The sequence below is a fragment of the Gossypium hirsutum genome, chromosome D05 (assembly GCF_007990345.1).
Source record: "Gossypium hirsutum isolate 1008001.06 chromosome D05, Gossypium_hirsutum_v2.1, whole genome shotgun sequence".
Classification (NCBI taxonomy): Eukaryota; Viridiplantae; Streptophyta; class Magnoliopsida; order Malvales; family Malvaceae; genus Gossypium; species Gossypium hirsutum.
The window spans coordinates 66,233,942-66,253,023 of NC_053441.1; the positions used below are offsets into that span (position 1 = coordinate 66,233,942).

Genomic DNA, 19,082 nt, shown 5'->3' on the forward strand with positions numbered 1-19,082 from the left:
GGCGAAGAAACTCCGCAAGCATGTTTAAGATATTTTCATTTCTCCATTTTATTATTTTTGTTACAAATACCTCGTTTATTTAAGTTTTGCTATCACATTCTTGTCAGATCGCAACCTCGAACATTTTAAACTTTTTAAGAGCAACTGTGCGCGAGGTCAAGCTTCATGAATATATGCATAAAGTATGGAGCTCTTTTAACTTATCAAATATGAGATAAGTGTTGCGTCTTCTCTTACATAGCTCACACGTGAAACCTTAATATATTTCCATTCTTTTACAGACTATTGCGCTTTCCAAGTGACAGATCATGATGAGTTATTCCCAAATTAAAAGAGGACCATCTTCGACCATAAATATCCATTTCCAATAGGTTCTGATAAAATTCTATAAAACAATAAAAATAATTTTTTTCACACCAATTAATTTAGCATTTAAAATTTTGGAATAATTTAGAATATAACATAATCTTTTTAGTAGATGTATAATTCCAAGAAAAATGGGTTGGTTTGGGGTGCAATCGAAATGTGCATGTGTTGAGCCACTAATAAATAAAAAAAGTAGAAAAGAGCTCAATTCTTTGAACACTCCCAAGTTGTCGACTTTATGAGATCATGTGATTGAACCGTAGACAAGGCCTTGGATTGATTGAAAGCCAACAATAATATATCGAACCAACCAACGACAGCACACAGGTTTAGCCACTGATACTCAAACTCAAAGGGTAAGCTTAAGCTTTAATTTCACCCACAGGGTTCAATTTTGTGTCTTTTAAGAACAATCTTAGCTATTTCTCTCACAGACACCATTATTAATATGTCCCCATTTTGTCTTTTTAGACTGTTTCACGTATTGGATCAGGGTAAACCCAAGTTATGCCCTTTAGTCATGGTTCATGCAAGGCCCATCACATTCTTTCTCACTGATTCTAATGACCCCTCGTTGTGTCCTCGTAACGGGATTGTCCTATCTTATATTGACTCAAATGGTTCTCAACTAACCTCGTTATCAGGTAGTCCCTTCTATAAGATAAACTACTCATGCCTTGACCTATAATTTTGTTGTCATACACTAAACATATTGATAGTAAGATATCTTTATTCCTACTAGTGTTTGTTGTGACCTACCTTGATCCAAATCATTGTTAAAATACATTAAATAAACCCTTAAAATTTGTTACTTTACTTTTAAAAAGCCCTTATACTTTTTTTTTCATCTAAATAATCCCTTAAACTTTAATTGGTACTCAAATCAGTCCTTAAACTTTTTCATTTTATTGAAAAAACCTCTCATACTTTTTCTTTTACACCCAAATAAGCCTTTAAGCTTGGTTTGCCATTCCATCCTTATTCAACATGTCATAGTGATTCGTGTGTTTGGTTTATTAAATTGGCTATTCAATGGATCATCATTTGAGTCTTATTACAAAACAACACTAAATGCCAGCTCAATAGACTACCCTCAGATAATATATTTTATGAGAACCGATTGAGTCTTAATTCGATTGGTATTGATATTGTTATCAGTGCAGGAGGACGTGGGTACGAGTGCGTTGAAGTGCATTATCCTTCTATTTAAGGGTTGGGGAGGGGCTATGGGTAGTTTTAGACATTATATCAAAAAGAGCAAATATAATAAGAGCCTATAATGAGATTAATATTTAATATATATATTATGAGAGAGAAGGAGGAACACTAAGGAGAGAAAGATGATAGTAAAAATTATTGTATATTTTATGTATAATTTATTTTATATTTAATAAACAAATATCTAAAGAGGATTGTATTAACTTACTATGAAATATGATTTAATTTAATTTTATATTGATATTTAATAATACAAACTTTATAAAAATATATTAATTATTAATTATTATATTTAAATAAAATACAATCAATATTTTAAACTTTATTTTTTTATAATATTTCTAGATATTAATTTTATCAAAATTGTTTATAAAGTATTTTAAGAATTTATTATTGAATATAATTAACTTAAATTTATATTAAAATTTAAAAATATAAACAAAATAATATTAATTTTATTCAAGGATACTAATATCAGTTTGTACGTATTTCTATCGTATTCTTTGACATCAATTTCTCTAACCAAACAATGCAATATTGTTACTTGTTTATTCCACTCAACTAACCATACAATTTAATATTTATTACTTTTCTATTTCATTCCTACGGAATAGTTATTTTATTCTTACTTTATTCTATTCTACTAAACCAAACGTAACGTAATTGATATTTAAATAAGCTCTTAGACGTTGACTTGTATCCAACTAAACTGTTATTGTGTAGAAGTATATTATTCTTCTTTATACTGTATTTTTATAAGAGAAAATATTTGATATATTACCAGTGAAATTTAAAATTTTCACAAGTAGGATTGGGTTGATGATAAGTGTATATAGGATATAGTAAATATATATATAAACAGACCCGTGACAAATTTATAACACTACTTGCGGAGTTAAAAAAATTCACTACTAGTGTACCAGATACTCGCCCTTTTTATAATTACTAACTTCTAATATCACATGCGTTATTCTACACCTTTAATATTTAATTAGTTTTTTTAAATATTGTACTTTTAATTGCAATAATATGCGTAAAATAATATTTCTTCTTTGAATTATTGAATATAATTAAAATATATTAACTTATCAATTCAAATATTATAATAGAAAATTTTCAAATAATAATTAATGATTTTTAATATATTCAACCTAAAAAATAGTTTTACTTTATGTAATTAATGCAAAGTAATATTATTCAAAATAATAACTAGTTGACATAATTAACTCTAATATTAATTAAGTAATAATTAATATGCTCATAATTCGGGTAAATTAGCTAAAAATGCCAGTTTTAAAACTGATTTAGCAAAGTAGGCTAGAATTTCTCAAATTTAGGGAAATAGGTTTAATTTGGAGAGAGGAACAGAAATTGCTTCCAGCAGGACGCAATTTCTTCCTTCCAAATTTTTTTTTCGTGTGTTAGGTGTTGGAAATTTTAGGAGAAATATTTATTTGTGTTTGTGTTTTAGAGAGAAATTGTTATAGTTTTAAAGTATGTTTGAGTTCACGATGATGCGTTGGCGTTCAGAGACCCACACATTTCATTTGCCGTATGGAAAGAGCACTATCACCTTAGAAGATGTCGCATTGCAACTCAAGCTCTCAACTCACGGTGGTTATACGGTCACGGGTTAAAGTATAACTGGGGATCCCAATTGACAGCGATTATGCTGTAACGAGTTCAAGTATAACTCAGGCCTCAGTTGATGGTGGTTATGCGGTTACAAGCTCAAGTTTCATGCCACCAAAAAAGGATGCTTTATAAACCTCATACATAAGTTTGAGATCATAATCATTGGAAAAAATAGGCTCACCAGTATTATCAACTTATTCTTTTTCTCCATCAAAGTAGTATCATTAACCTCATTGTTCGAAACCTGTGTCAAAGATGGGGACAAAAAGACTTTCAGGGAGGCGATGGTGGAGAAAAAGTTGAAACTTGAGTCAGGATGACAACGATTGTAGTTATTAATGAGTTTTTTAATCACAACAATTGTTACCACCCCAAGTCGTATTTTAGCTTTTCTCCACCATCACAATCACTCCTCCCCTTGAAACCTTCTTGCCCCCAACTCTGTCACAAGTTTTGGACAATGATGTTAAGAATACTACTTTGATGGAGAAAAATAATAAGTTAATTATACTGGTGAGCCCTTTTTCTCCTCTATGATTATGATCTCAAACCTATGTAAGGGGTTTATAAAGCATCCTTTTTCTGGTGACATGAAACTTGAACCCGTGACCGTATAACCACCGTCAACTAGGAGCCCTAGTTATACTTCAACCCGTGACCGTATAACCATCGTGAATTGGGAGCCTGAGTTGCAATGTGACATCTTCTAAGGTGATGGTGCACTCCCTTCACGACAAATTATATGTGTGGGTCTTTGAGCGCCACCGCATCACTATGAACTCAAACATACCTTAAACTATCACAATGTCTCCCTAAAACTCCAACACAAACAAACTTTCCCTCTCAAAATATCAACACTCAACTAAAAAAAACAATTTAAAAAAAATTCTAAGAAATAGTGGGCGAGAGAGCCAATGAAGTAGGGGGAGCAAAACCCCCTTTTATATAGGCAACTAGGGAAAAAATTTTAAAAAAAATTATGTGGGAGCCCATGACCGTCTGGGATTCCTATGATGGGATGTTTGAAAATTATCAAGGGATTCCCCAGTTTTGAAATTTTGTCACGGGGTTCCCTATTAGGGTTTGGGTTGAAAATGTGAGGAAGAAAATGCTTAACCCTAAACTCATGATTCTCGAGCTCGAGTATCCCGAATAAAATTTAGACATCACATCTCGGGTTCAATAACACGCGGTGCCCTTGCACTTAAATTGTGTGTGTACGCCTGGATAATTCGATCTTTGATTTAATTATATAAACATAAAAAAAATTATAAATTTAATAATGTTAACAACTTATTAATTATATTAATTAAAATTAAAAAATTTAATAATATTTTCTTACCATTTGCAATTGGATACCGGAAATGTATTTATCATCCAAATGAATAAGCGGCATTGACATTTTTAAAATTATAAAAATCAAATAAAATCAAATAAATTACGAAATATAAAATTAAGATAACAAGAATGTACAGGCCCTATTTTGCCCAGGCCCAAGCACATAAATAAAACCCAAAATAACAAAAATGTTCATAAATTCCAAATTACAAATATGCCCAATATGGCCCAAATAAAAAAACCTAGCAGCCCAAAATGGCCCAAAACTTAAACTGTTTCAGAAAAAAAAAAAAAAAAAGAAACCCTAGGGCACCATGTGCGCCGCACTACTTCTTCGTGCCCTTACAGCGCACTCGTCGCCCGAAGCATGACAAACATCTGCGGCCTTGCATCAAAATGGCCAAGGTTACCCCTCCAATGCTCGTTGACCTTGCCAAAAGCTGCAAACGGAGCAAAAAGAGAGACAAAAATGGAAAGGCAATAGAGATAATAGTAGAAACGAAAGCAAAAGAACAATGACAGCAATGTAATCGTGGCTATAAAAGCCACAAAAATAACTATGTAATTTTTTACGCAAGAGAATACAAAGAAGAACGAAAATCATTTCGAAGGTTTCTATTTATTTATCATTTTTATTTCTCTTTCTTTTTTATTTCTGTTTATTTTTTATACATATATTCTATAAGTAAAAGTAAAAGAAAAAAAGGAAAGAACTGCCCTGTACTCGAGATTACGCCGCCGATGACGGCCGAGGGAGCCACCTCCGATGATAGGTGGCCGGAAATCGAAAGGTTTCTTGAGATTTGGGGCCTTTTTCCTAAAATTATGGAGATTTTAGGGGTAGATTCAGATTTAAGGGCTTTAAGAGAATCGGGCCAGAAATTTTAGCATTTTTCGGCCACCGCATGCGGCAGCGTCGTCACCGGCGGCCGGTGGCCGATACGATGGCCGGTGACTAGAGTGGCGGCCGGACCAAGGCCGGATTGAGAGGCTGGGGAGAGTTTTTTTTAGGCTTTCTTTTTTTTAATGAAGGGGTTAAAAATGAAGATTTTTGGAATTTTTAGGGCTTTTATTGGGTACCAAAACGGTACCGTTTTGATATTGCCCCCAGACGCCTAAAATGCGCCGTTTTGTGCCATCCGACCCGCGCAGTGACTCGACCCAGGGGAAGGATCCGCGTGTTTTTTTAGATATGGGTTATTTACCCTTTTAGTCATTCCGCTTTTTAGTGATTTTCAATTATGTGTTTTGGTTGTTTTCAATTGCACCCCACAATTTATCGCACTTTCAATTTGGCCCTTATCTGAACGATGTCGTTTTGGGAGAAAGGAAAAATTATCCTTTCAACCCCTCCATGCTACGCGCGTGTTCAGATCGGTCCTTCTTTTTCTTTTTGTTTGGATTTCGCCCCAAATCTTTGCCTTAGTTTCAAAATTAGTTCTTTTTTTGTCTTGTTATTTTATTAATTAATTCGATTATGTTTTACTTGTTTATTCCTCACTATTACGTTATTATAGTGTGCTATTATTCTTGTATTATTATTGTTATTATTGTTGTTTTATTCATTTATCTAAGTTTAAATATATTTTTAATCTTTTTCTATTATTATTATTATTATTATTATTATTATTATTATTATTATTATTATAAATATTGTTATTATGTTAGTTTATATATATACTTACTGTTTTACGTATATTATTTTATTTTATTTTATTATGTTAAGCACTATTATTTTAACTAATGCATTAGTTTATGTTTTATACTAATTCAATATTTTCCATATATTTTAAATAATTTTTTTTTATAATTCATCTTTAAGAAATTTTTATCTTATATATACTTTTATGCTTTAAAAATCAATAATATCTTTATACAATACTATTTTATGTATATATATGTAAATTGTAATAAACTATTTTTATTCTACATACATATCTTTGATTTATATATATATATATCTTTGATTTATATATATAATTATAGGAATAAAGTAAAAATAAAGTAAAATTATAATTTATATATAATTATAACAATGCAATAATTTAAATAATAAAATAGTAAAAATAAGATATCTTATTTTATGGGATGCTAATTGTTAATATATTTATTTATTACCTGAAAAAATCAAGATGCTAATCATATATATGATTATTCATTATTTGAAGAAAAACTACAATATAAAATTGTAAAAATTATTTGATAAATAAAAAATTAATTGTGTCAAAATTGGATATGTGAAAGATTTAAATATTTTTCAAGTTCTTTCTTATATTTCTTGATTAGTTGAAATTATTATTATTTTAAGTTGGTTCGTTTAAAGAAGTTGCTATAGGATGCTGAGCAAAAAATTAGAAAAATGTTACTGATTTGCTTCCTTCAACACAACCCTGTTGAGCAGACAATTGCTGCTCCCTTCACCTTTCTTCACATTGCTACGTGCCTTCTTTCCTTTTTGTCCTTAATGCTCATTTTCATTCTTTTTCATTTCATATCATATATTAGAGTTTTTGAACCTTAGTGATAATTGTGTGTTTGGCGTTTTTTGTTTGTAAGGGGAGGAAGAAGTCTAAGCGCAGTGTTGAAGTTTATAACAAATAACAAAGAAAACAGAAATGATATTTAAGAAGACTTTATTCATTAAGCCATTCTTTAATGCAAAGGCAGTGTCCATATTATATAGGAGTGTTGACTAACAAACTAATTTAACCTTAATAGCTAACTACTTATATAGGAGTGTAATGGAGATTACATTACATAAACAAAAACAAATATAGTAAAGACATTATAGTAAGTAAGGTATAGAAAAGGTCTGGTTTAGGTTTAGGTTTAGGTTTGTCTTCCTCAAGTTTGTCTTCCTTGTCATTGTAGTTAACTAGGTGGATCCTTTTCTTTATAAGTTTGGTGAGGAGAGGCTCAAGTAATTTAGTGCCTTTGTTGCACTTGTAGTAAATGGTTTCACGGTGGAGCCCTTTCTTTATGAGGTCGGCGCTCACAGCCATTGCTGTGTTAAATATTCTCCCCTCCGAAAGAGATTTCATGACCATTAAGTACGTCTCCAGATCATTTTTAAGTTCCATCCTTGCAAGATACCTCACGACAAGAGGGAAATTTCTTGATGTACACAATGCGTTAATCACCTAATGTGAAGCAGCAGGACTACGAGACAAACCCGAGGTTATCATCTTTCCAACGACGACTAACGCATTTTTATTACTTTCAGGAGTTAAACATTTAGGTGGTGGGTTAACATTCCGAGGAAATGGTGGTGGGTGAGTATTTCGTAAAATAAAAGAGCATAGTTTAGAAAGATCAAAAGAACTTTTTGGAGGTTTTCATGGGAAGTTGAAATTCATGGTGAAAGACTTTAAAAAAAACTAAGGGTTTTTGTGGGATAGAAGATGAACAAGAGCGTCTATAAGCAAGAATGCAGAGGAGGGGGTGACTTTTCCTGCTCTACACAATGTATCATCATTTACTAAATCTCGTGCAATTTGAGTGCAATTTTTTTAGTAAAATTTTTGTGCAATTTTAATACGTTTGAAATAATAATAATTTTGAAATGTGTAAAACTGAAATTAGATTATGGAACTGATTTTCCTGCTTCATTAAATGAATTAATTAAAACCATAGATTCAATAGGACTAGGATGCATAACTAACTTGATATTCTTGCCAAGACTTACCATTACAAGAGAAAAGAACATTTTTAGTAATGCACAATACACTTACAATTAGAAACACACACAAAAAAAAAATGAAAGCTCCTACCCCTATTTATAGAATTTAATAACTGTTGGATTGTTGACACATATCAATATCCTTACCATTAATTTCTTAAATATCTACTAACTACAATGTTCATGTACAATATCTAGTCTTCTAGATGATATCCTATTTTCTATTTTATATTCTAGAATATTTCAAAGAAATCATCTCTTAAAAGTTATATTTTTTAAAAAATATATAAAAAATTCTAAAGATAATTTTTAAAATTAAAAAAATCTAAAATAATAATTTTGGGGCCTAAATAAATAAATTAACAATTCAAATTTAGCATACTAAAGTATCTTATTTTATTTTGAAAGAGTTTTCAAATATACATAGTTTCAAATTTATATGCTCTAACGTGAAATTAGTTATATTGTAACAAGATTTTAATTTGACATCTTTAAAATTTTAATTTAGCTTGAACAATTTCAATTAATTCAACTCGATCTGAAAAATTTTCAAATCCAGTTAGGACAATAAAATGAGACTTGCCAATTTGATTAACTTGAATTTTTTATTCAATTTGACTCTGTTCGATCAAAAGCTCACCCTTAATTATCATTGGTGGAATTATGAGAATGGTGTTATGGCTTTGCCCATTATGCATTTGTAGCAGTGTGGGCTCCTTTCCTGGGGTGTTGAGGAACATTTTGGTATTGGGGCAAAATATTTAGTAAAAATAACTCAAAATTTTATATAAAAAATTATTTTTAAATATAATATATAAGAAATATTGATTTTTTATTTTAAAAGTTAATTTTTTTCTTGAAATATTTATATATAATTTTTGAATGTTTATCAAATAATGTCTAAAAATCATAAAATTATTTTATCTAAATAAGTACAAAAACTCAAAACTCAAAATTAGTATGAAAAAGCTATGAATCCGAATAAAATTAGATTGTCTTAACTAAGCTTATGTAGGGCTGAAAAAAAATCGAAAATCGACTTGAATCAAGGCATTTGGATGATTTATGAAATGTAAGTTTAAAAATTGTGGTTACTTGAATTCAAATCAAATTCTATATTTTATTTAATATATAATTAATTTTAATTTTAATTATATAAAAATATTTTATATTTAAAATAATGAAAATAATTTAAAAGTTTTTAAATTTTATTTATTTTTAGAAATATTTATAAAAAAGAACTTGAAATATTTATAAATTATAGGAATACATATCTTTGATTTATATACATACTTATATATATATTCCTATAATTTATATACACACCTATAGATATATATCTATACACATTTTTATTTTCACAAATACATAAATTTTTATTTTCATGAATACATATATACTTATATGTTTTCATCCTACAATTTTATATACATATATATATATCTTTTACTTTTTATGACCTTATTCATTTTCTTTATTTATTTCTTTATTTACATTTTCATTATTGTTTTGAAAGAATGTTTTAATTTTATTTATTTATATGCTTGCTATCTTGTATGTTATTGATTTGTACTTTTTATTTATCTCATTTTTATTGTTGTTGCTCGTATTATTTTTTTATCGCATTCAATATTGTTTTGTACGCATATTAACATCGAGTTTATTTCTACCAGTTCGAGTTAGGTTAATTCGATGCATGAATCATGATTTTAAAACAAGTAAAATCTCGTGTTTAGATTTGAGAAGGTCGTACCCTAACTTACTGGGTTTCGATTTTCGCAATAAATTTAAATACGCGAATCTTTTCAAACTCAAGTTTTAACCGATCTTGGGAATTAAGAAGAGATCGTGTCCTAACTCACTGGGCATGATCCTTTTTTCCTCAAGTTTTAAACGATCTCGGAAATTAAGAAAAGATCGTGTCCTAACTTACTAGGCATGATCCCCTTTTTTTAAAATCCGAGATAACCAAATATTTTCTTAAGTAAGTAAATTTTTGGCATTCATTCGCGCATCTGGAATTCAAGACATTGTGTTCTAACTTACTGGATATAATTCTCTTTCTCGACGAACGTGAAATATGTCATTTTCTTGAAAATTTTTAACATTTTTAATAAAATATCGTATTTTAAATCTCTTCAAAGTTTTTAAATCTTCGACACTAAGACATTGATTAATCAACTAGGTACCAATTTCGGGTGTTACGAGGGTGCTAATCCTTCCTCGTACGTAACTGACTCCCGAACCCGTTTTTCTGAATTTCGTGGACCAAAACTGTTATTTTAATAAAATTAAATTGTTAATAAAAAACACTTTACGAGGTGACCCGATCACACCTCATCAAAAAGGATTGGTGGCGACTCCCATTTTCGTTTTCATTTTTTTTAAAATCCAAGTCGACCCCGTTTTATCAAAAAAATTGGTGCCAACAAAGAATTTGAGAGAAATTAAATAAAAAATTGAGAATAAAATAATTGAGAGAATAGGATTTGAATGCAAAAGAAAGAAAATGAATTGGGTGTATATAGCAAATAAACTACCTACTAGAAAAAACAAGTTTAGTTGTTTGAAAAAAAACAGTTGGAAATTAGCTGTTAGATTTTTAGACAGTTGGAAAAGTTCTTGTTTAACGAAAACACGTCAAACAAGATGCGTTTTCTGTTTCCTCCTCCAAAGTCGGCCCTAAATTTAGTAAAAACAACCTAATTTCCTAATTAATTTTTAAACCCGGCCTGTTCTATTAATTTCCCCTTAGAATTCTATTTAAATAATAACTCTATTTAAATTCTAATTATTTTTAATTATTTTTAAATATATAATTATCATAATTTTTATTAAATTATAATTATTTTTAAATGTCCATGATTGGCTTAACTTCCCACATAATGGCATTTTCTGCTGTTGCATCTGCATCCATGCCTGCCTGGTCACACCTAATAACTTCTCTAAATTGAAATTAAAATATGGCACTTCTTTCTCATGCATAACCTGGACTTAAAAGCCTTGAGGTATGGGATGGACGTTGAATGGTGCCATGCAACTCTGACTCTTTATTTTTCTTCAAATATCGGTGTCCGACAGACATCGGTAAGAGAATATGACCCTCTAAAGGTAACATAGCCATGCATATGTGCACCTTTCCTGCTAAGGGTTATACACTGCAGCTTCTTTTCGCTGTAAAAATGTAATCTAATCCTTATTTTTGTGTTTTAGTTGGTTGCTGCTGGAAACTGAAAACCATATTATTACTATATTTGAGTTAAGGCCCACTATACATTTGTCTTTGTCTATATGCATGAACATTGATTTTATGTTTTTGTCTTCTTTTTTCTTTTATTTTTCCCTTATATTCTCTATATTTATTAAGGCCTCCATTCTTCCACATCATAGCTAGTAGTAGTAGCTAAGGAAGCAACGAGAAACAGTAAAGAAAATTACTGCAATCGATGTAAATATAACCAATATGGATATATTTAATGTTTTCTAAATTTTTATATGATGTTTGTGTAAATGCCTGTGTAGAATCAAGGAGATGCTTGCTTTGCTTTTTGGCAATTATTATATCCTGACAAAATAAAACTCATAATTGTGCTTTCGTTGGCCATTGTATATTTATTTTTATTTCCTTTGGGTTGTGTTGTTGAGTGTTGACTTGAGAGTCTTACTACTATTGAGCAGTGGGGGGCTTCTATTCTTGAATTCTGCACTTTGTAGCTATAAGAAGCAAAATATGACTGTTGGGGCTGGGATATCTTTGAGTGATGGGAGGTTGACTGTGTTTGGGAACTGTGTGTTGCATGATGTTCATGAAAATGTAGTGATAACACCAACATCAGGCCCTGGGGATGCAGTGATCAATGGAGCTTTCATTGGAGTTAAATCAGACCATAAGGGAAGCAGAAGAGTTTTTCCTATAGGAAAGCTTCAGTATGTTCATCTTCATAGCTCTTTAAATGCTTTACTTTTCTTTTTTAGTTCCTTACTCATGGAATCTGCCTATATATGCAGTGTAGAAATAAGACTAGAACTCCTAGGTTGGTGATCAAATATTTCAATTTAATTTTTAGATGATTTTGACCATAAGATAGAGTTTTGGATCTCATTGGCAGGGAATTGAGGTTCATGTGTGTTTTTAGACATAATTTCTGGTGGATGACTCAATGGATGGGAACATGTGGAAAAGATATCCCCTTTGAAACCCAATTCTTAGTTGTTGAAGTAAGTGATGGAACTCATATTGAAGATGGAGATAAAGCTGAAGATCAACATAATTCAGCAGTGTATGCAGTTTTTTTGCCAATACTTGAAGGTGATTTCAGGGCTGTTCTTCAAGGGAATGAACAAAATGAGATTGAGATCTGCTTGGAAAGCGGTAAGAAATGCATCAACTTAGATTTGACATAATCTGAATTTGGTTGGTAAAAGTACAATGGAGGCCCTTGTACTAGGAATCAGACTGCATTTTGCCCCCTTTTACTCAAAAAGTGGGCAAATTAGTCCTTGTACATTAGATTAAGGCCAAACTAGTCCTTCTGTTAAAAATTTCATCTATTTCTACTACTAAAAACTGGTCTTGTATGTCAAAATGAGATACACATGGCTTTGATCTAACGTACATGGACTAATTTGCCCAGTTTTGAGTAAAAGGTACAAAATGCAATCCGATTCCTAGTACTAGGGCCTCTGTGGTACCTTCACCGAATTTGGTCCTGTTTATAAACTTTTTAGGATTGTTGGTAATTTGCAGGAGATCCTGATGTTGATCAATTTAAAGGCAGTCATTTGGTTTTTGTAGCAGCTGGATCAGACCCTTATGATGTTATCACCAACTCAGTGAAGTAAGTTTTTACAGTCTTCTACAAATGTAAATTCCCTTTAGAAAAAGTTGTATCGCTTTAGAAACAAGATTGACCAACTCAGTGAAGTAAGTTTTTACAGTCTTCTACAAATGTAAATTTTAACATGATGATTGATCACGTTGTATCACAAATTAAACACAGGACTGTGGAGAAACATCTGCAAACCTTTTCTCACCGAGAGAAAAAGAAGGTGCTTTCTTTCTTTCTAACATTACACCTTTCATGACTATATACATATATATATGTGTGTGTGTGCTGCTCCCAAGACTTTTTGTTAATGGTTCTTGTTTGTTTTCAATGCATCATGGTTCAGATGCCAGATATTTTGAACTGGTTTGGCTGGTGTACATGGGATGCTTTTTATACTAATGTCTCTGCTGAGGGCCTGAAGCAAGGATTAGAGAGGTTTTTGACTCTTCTTTTTAAGCAACACTTTATAAAAATCATATGGTTATAAGTTGTAACTAGCTATTCCTTTTTTGCAGCTTGGAGAAAGGTGGAACTCCTCCTAAGTTTGTCATCATCGATGATGGATGGCAAACCGTCGGTATGGATCCAACCGGCATCGAATATAGATCTGATTGTACAGCAAAGTAAGTACCATATTTGGTTTTTCTTCATTTCTCAATAAATTCTAACTATTTGGTCTCTTTTCTTGTTTCTAGCTTTGCTAACAGGTTAATACATATCAAAGAGAATCATAAATTTCAGAAAAATGGCAAAGGTCACAGAGCAGATGATCCAGCAATGGGACTTGGCTATGTTATTAGTGAAATGAAAGATAGATACGCTTTGAAATATGTTTATGCATGGCATGCAATAACAGGATACTGGGGAGGAGTTAAACCTGGAATTACTGAAATGGAACACTATGAACCAAAGTTAGTATATCCTGTTTCATCACCAGGGGTTCGGTCAAATGATTATTCCGATGTTTTGCAGTCCATTACTATCAATGGTGTTGGTTTAGTGAAACCAGAGAAAGCTTTTGAGTTCTATAATGATCTTCATTCATATTTGGCATCTGCTGGTATTGATGGTGTTAAAGTTGATGTTCAAAGCATTCTTGAAACTCTTGGAGCTGGCCATGGTGGAAGAGTAAAACTCACTAGAAAATACCATCAGGCATTAGAGGCTTCAATATCTAGCAATTTCCATGACAATGCAATTATTGCTTGTATGAGTCACAACACTGATACTTTATATAGGTAGCAATCTAGTCCAGTTCTACAATAGCAGGGACCTTTATGGATTTTCATGACTTAACAACGATTTGTTCATGCAGTGCAAAGAGCACAGCTGTTATGAGAGCTTCAGATGATTTCTTCCCTAGAGATCAAGCTTCTCATACGATTCATATTGCATCGGTCGCTTATAATACCATTTTTATTGGGGAGTTTATGCAACCAGATTGGGACATGTTTCATGTAATCTAACAAGTTATGATTCTCAATGTTTTTGGAAGCTAAATTGAAACTAAATTCATTAATTCTCATGCTAGAGCTTACATCCAATGGCTGAATACCACGGAGCTGCTCGTGCTGTAGGAGGATGTGCAATATATGTCAGCGACAAACCTGGACAACATGATTTCAACCTGTTGAAGAAGCTTGTACTTCCCGACAGTTCGGTTTTGAGGGCGAAATATCCAGGAAGACCAACTAGAGATTGCTTATTTTCTGATCCAGTCAGAGATGGCAAAAGGTTACATATAATGTAGACTAACTTGCTGTCAAACTCCACCTTGATTTACTTATACACACTTTGGTTTTGCAGTCTTTTGAAAATATGGAATCTAAATGATTTTACCGGAGTTATCGGGGTATTCAATTGCCAAGGAGCTGGTTGGTGTGAGGTTACGAAAAAGATGGTTAACCATGATGAACAACCTGGTACTATCACAAGCATTATAAGAGCTAGTGATGTTGAGTATCTGTTTCAAGTAGCTGAGGATGGTTGGATTGGAGATAGTATCTTATATTCACATCTTGGTGATATGTTATGAAAAGCTCTTATATTCACAATCTTATATGTGCTAAAATTTCTTGTAATGAACTTCACTGATGACAACTGCAGGTGAGGTTACTTATCTCCCAAGAAATGCGTTTATGTCGATTACGTTAAAGCCCCGGGAATACGAAGTTTTTACCATTGTTCCCGTTATGGCATTGTCTAGTGGGTCTAAATTTGCTCCTATAGGCCTAACCAAGATGTTCAATTCAGGAGGGGCTATCAAGGGATTGAAATATGAAACTGAGAATCCTGTTGCAACTGTTATCATGAAAGTTCGAGGCTGCGGTCCATTTGGAGCATATTCATCAACTAAACCGCAAAGGATAACAGTTGATTCGGAGGAAGTGGAGTTCGAATATGAAGGCGAATCCGGTTTGGTTACTTTTGCACTAAAAGTCCCAGAGGAAGAGCAGTACCTCTGGAATATTGTCATTGAGCTATAAGGAGATTCGAAAGTTTTATTCCGTTTTCAGCCCTTGTTTGTCGATGATTTCCTACAGTTCGAACCATTTCCGAATGAGAATTTCCCTATGAGCTGACTTCATTTCAAGAATGAAATGTGTATGGATTAAATAGTGAACCTGGTGTAAAACAACCTTTTTATATTGAAATGACTTTTTCTTTTCTTTTTTTTATCAAATATTGACACTACAATACATCAATCTTTGACAGAAAGCTCTTGTAAAGGAGGAATAGGCATACTTTTTGCTGATCATCTCTTCAAAATGAATATGTATATGTGTGTGTGTGTGTGTGTGTGTGTGTGTGTGTGTGTGTGTGTGTGTGTGTGTGTGTGTGTGTGTGTGTCAAGAAGCATTTATTCAGCATTCCCATAATATTCCAAGCTGTTTTGAAGAAAACTCAATTGTAATGAGTTGAATATTGTTGACCTCACATATGATTTCTTCCTACAGCAGGCAGCTCAAGAATATGTTGAAGCATTACAGGGTGTGACTGTATAGAGCAAGTTTTGTTCATTTATTGCATAGACAGCCTTTTAGATTTTTTTTTTCTTATGGTCCTTGTTGATGGAGGACTAGACTTTGTATAAATGAATTTGGAGAGGCCTGCTTTCAACTACCACTTTAGTCTGTATATGTAGGGGAATTGGCAAGGGCAGGCCTTCCTTTTTGGTACAAGCAAGCAAGGACAATTATAACAATGCCTAGAAAGAAAAAGCCAAAAGGCCTGCCGACTTTCCCACTTCATATTTTATCATTATTATCGAGGTGAAGTTTTTTAACTCTACAACAGTTTTTAAGATGTTGGGTTTTAAATTTTCGCATAGAATTGAGGTTAATGGCTTTGTAGGTGACGTCTGGATTCTTTGGAAAGAGAATGTGCAGGGGACTATTCTCCATCATCATCCACAGTTTGTCCATTAACAGAGTACTCTTGGAAATGGGCATCGAGGGTTTCTGTGCACTTTTGTTTATGCAAACCCTCAACCTATGCAGAGGTGGATGTTGTGGGGTGCTTTTACAGTAAGTTTAATTTACTCAAATAAAATAGGACTGTAATGAAATAATCATATGGGAATGAAAATTCGATTCATATATTATTTTTACTATATCCACTATGTGTGTATTTCGCGTTTACTATTTAACTTTGTTAAATTAAATTATTCATAAGAACATTGCTATTATTAATTTAGTTCGTATATAGTTTCAACATTCTTTAGATTCTGATTGCTTCAACTATAGGGCGTGACCTTGTAGGATCCTACAGTGTTGACAGTAATCTTAGAACATTTTTAATGTTACAAACAGTGAGTGACACCTAATAATGCATCACTGCAACCCAAATTACAAAAAATCGTGATTCGACATAACCTTTCTGTGATAATGTCATCATATAATATATCCCTTTGCCATTGATATTTAGATTGGACATAAGTTATGAAACAGTCACACTTATATAGCCCAATATCTTGTTTCTTGATTTCTTGAGTAAACTAAAATAAATTCATATCAACTCATTTGAGTATCATCTTGCATTTCTAGTCTCAATCGATAAAGAGGCTTGAGATATTGCTCCCATTATGTAGGAGGGACAAATTCTATCTTTATCACTCACATCCCACTATATAGATTGTCACATACCCAACATTAGTTTTTATAATGCAATCATTTACAGAAGACGTTTGACTGTGTCAAAGCATACGACTCACGATGTTGGAACAATGGTGATCTTAAGTCTAAGGACCATACATACAATTATCACCATGAGAAATGTCGTGACTATTACATAATAATCCAAGAAGCACTCTCTGTTGGAAAAAATTCGATTTAAAAACAGTTTTCTTGCATAATGAAAAATTAAAATTTTAAAAATTAAGCCAATTTGTGATATTTATAATAATAAACCCTTTACCAAAATTGCACCTGTGTTTTTCGGCTATACAGATCCTTGTCATTCCTGGCTTTCAACTGAACGACCTTCCCCACTATTTTTGTACCACAAACTACTTCGAGTATGGGCTTGAACAAATTCGAATCAAACACAGAACCATAAATTATTTACTTTACTTTTAGTGGAAAAATAAATCTCTCTTTAATAGAAACCGATAGAACTGTTATTCCGAAAAATTAAATTTATACTTTGAAAATAAATTATCACTATTTTTTAGCAGAATAACAATATCTCAAAGTTGTCTATTTAGCCCTACTAGTATCATCTATTTATAGAGAGTAGAAAGAAACTCTTGTTGAATTGTAGAAGTCTATTTCAATAGAAAATTTAAATCCCAAGTTTAGGGGGGTAGCAACCCTAGTTTAATAAATTAGGGTTTGTCCTCTCATGCATCATCATGAGAGGCTTTTGGGCCTCTTCCGTACCAGGTTCAATTATAAGTACTTCTTGAACTTTTAATCTAGTACTTAATAATTTAATTTAATCCAATAGTTGTTTTCTATTTCCCAAAATAAACATCATAAATTAATTTATGACCAATTAATTTATGAGAAAACCTATTAAATATTTCTACATTCAACAGATTAATTATAATCAATTAATTTATTTCTATTTTCGAACTTTAATTAATTAATTAATTAATAATTCAAAAAATCATAAATTAATTTTTAGGTGATTCCCATGCAGAGAAAACCACATTCTCTCAACCAAAAATGGACTAAAGCAAGCATCATGAATGTATTTTATTAATTAAAGCTATAAATACTTGCTAAGAAGGTAAAATTAAGATTTTATTAATTAAAGCTATAAGTACTTGCTAATAAGTTCAAATATATTTCTTTCAATCATTTATTTGTATACCAATTGAGTTGAAAAAAAAAAGACCTAATATAGCCTTTCTATTAAATAAATATTATTATTTTGATGACGTTTTTGTCTTTTCATATCCAATGATTGAGAATGCGTTAAATAAATTTATAAACAAATTTTTTACCACTAAAACAATAATTATTATTGAGTGAATTAAAAAAAATTTTAATTATCTACTTAGTGTATCTGTACTATTATTTAAGTGTTTAACCGAGTTCACATATCAACTCGACATCAACTTAGTCAAGAAAATTACTAAAATGATCTTATATATTTTAAATAAATTATATTATTACGATGATACTTTTATACTTTTTCTATTTAAAAATAATTAAAAGTTGTAAGTGTTGAGATTTAAACCCATGCCTCAACATTTATAAAATATTTTATTTACCATTTTAACCAAAACGTTATTTTAATATTTTTATGCATTCCAATTTATTATACAAATTATTTCACCCCATGATAAAATAATGAGAGTGCATTTAATATTCTTCATATGATATTTTTACATATTTAAATTTTATTTTACTCACAATTTAAACTATTTTATTATTTTAATTTCATATGTATTACATACGTGTTATTATTATTAGTTCCAAACTTTCTCTATCCAATGTATTTACCTATTTAAAATTTATTTTACTCACGATTTAAACTATTTTTTAATTTTAATTTCATACAAATTACAT

General features: G+C 31.3%; 1 protein-coding gene across 2 annotated transcripts; it reads left to right on the plus strand.

The window, feature by feature from the left end:
• Positions 1–11,666: 11,666 nt before the first annotated feature.
• On the plus strand, positions 11,667–15,734 carry LOC107903405 (probable galactinol--sucrose galactosyltransferase 1). 2 transcript variants are annotated; one of them, XM_016829442.2, is made up of 11 exons: positions 11,667–12,163; positions 12,346–12,608; positions 12,984–13,074; positions 13,237–13,285; positions 13,409–13,500; positions 13,581–13,688; positions 13,761–14,303; positions 14,381–14,522; positions 14,597–14,799; positions 14,872–14,987; positions 15,172–15,734. In XM_016829442.2, exons 1-11 carry the CDS (start codon positions 11,967–11,969, stop codon positions 15,549–15,551), a joined length of 2,184 nt encoding a protein of 727 aa, XP_016684931.1. In that variant the 5' UTR covers positions 11,667–11,966; the 3' UTR covers positions 15,552–15,734. The 2 variants fall into 2 exon arrangements, with proteins under 2 accessions (XP_016684931.1, XP_016684930.1); XM_016829441.2 differs by having other exon boundaries at positions 11,672–12,163; positions 14,872–15,086.
• The last annotated feature ends 3,348 nt before the right edge of the window (positions 15,735–19,082 follow it).

What these genes read in the sequence shown, in the direction of transcription:
- LOC107903405 (XM_016829441.2), top strand. Translation starts at nt 11,967, where the DNA reads ATGACTGTTGGGGCTGGGATATCTTTGAGTGATGGGAGGTTGACTGTG. An exon ending in CTCACCGAGAGAAAAAGAAG is followed by an intron (nt 13,286 to 13,408) that starts GTGCTTTCTTTC and finishes ATCATGGTTCAG; the next exon opens with ATGCCAGATATTTTGAACTG. An exon ending in AGATCTGATTGTACAGCAAA is followed by an intron (nt 13,689 to 13,760) that starts GTAAGTACCATA and finishes TCTTGTTTCTAG; the next exon opens with CTTTGCTAACAGGTTAATAC.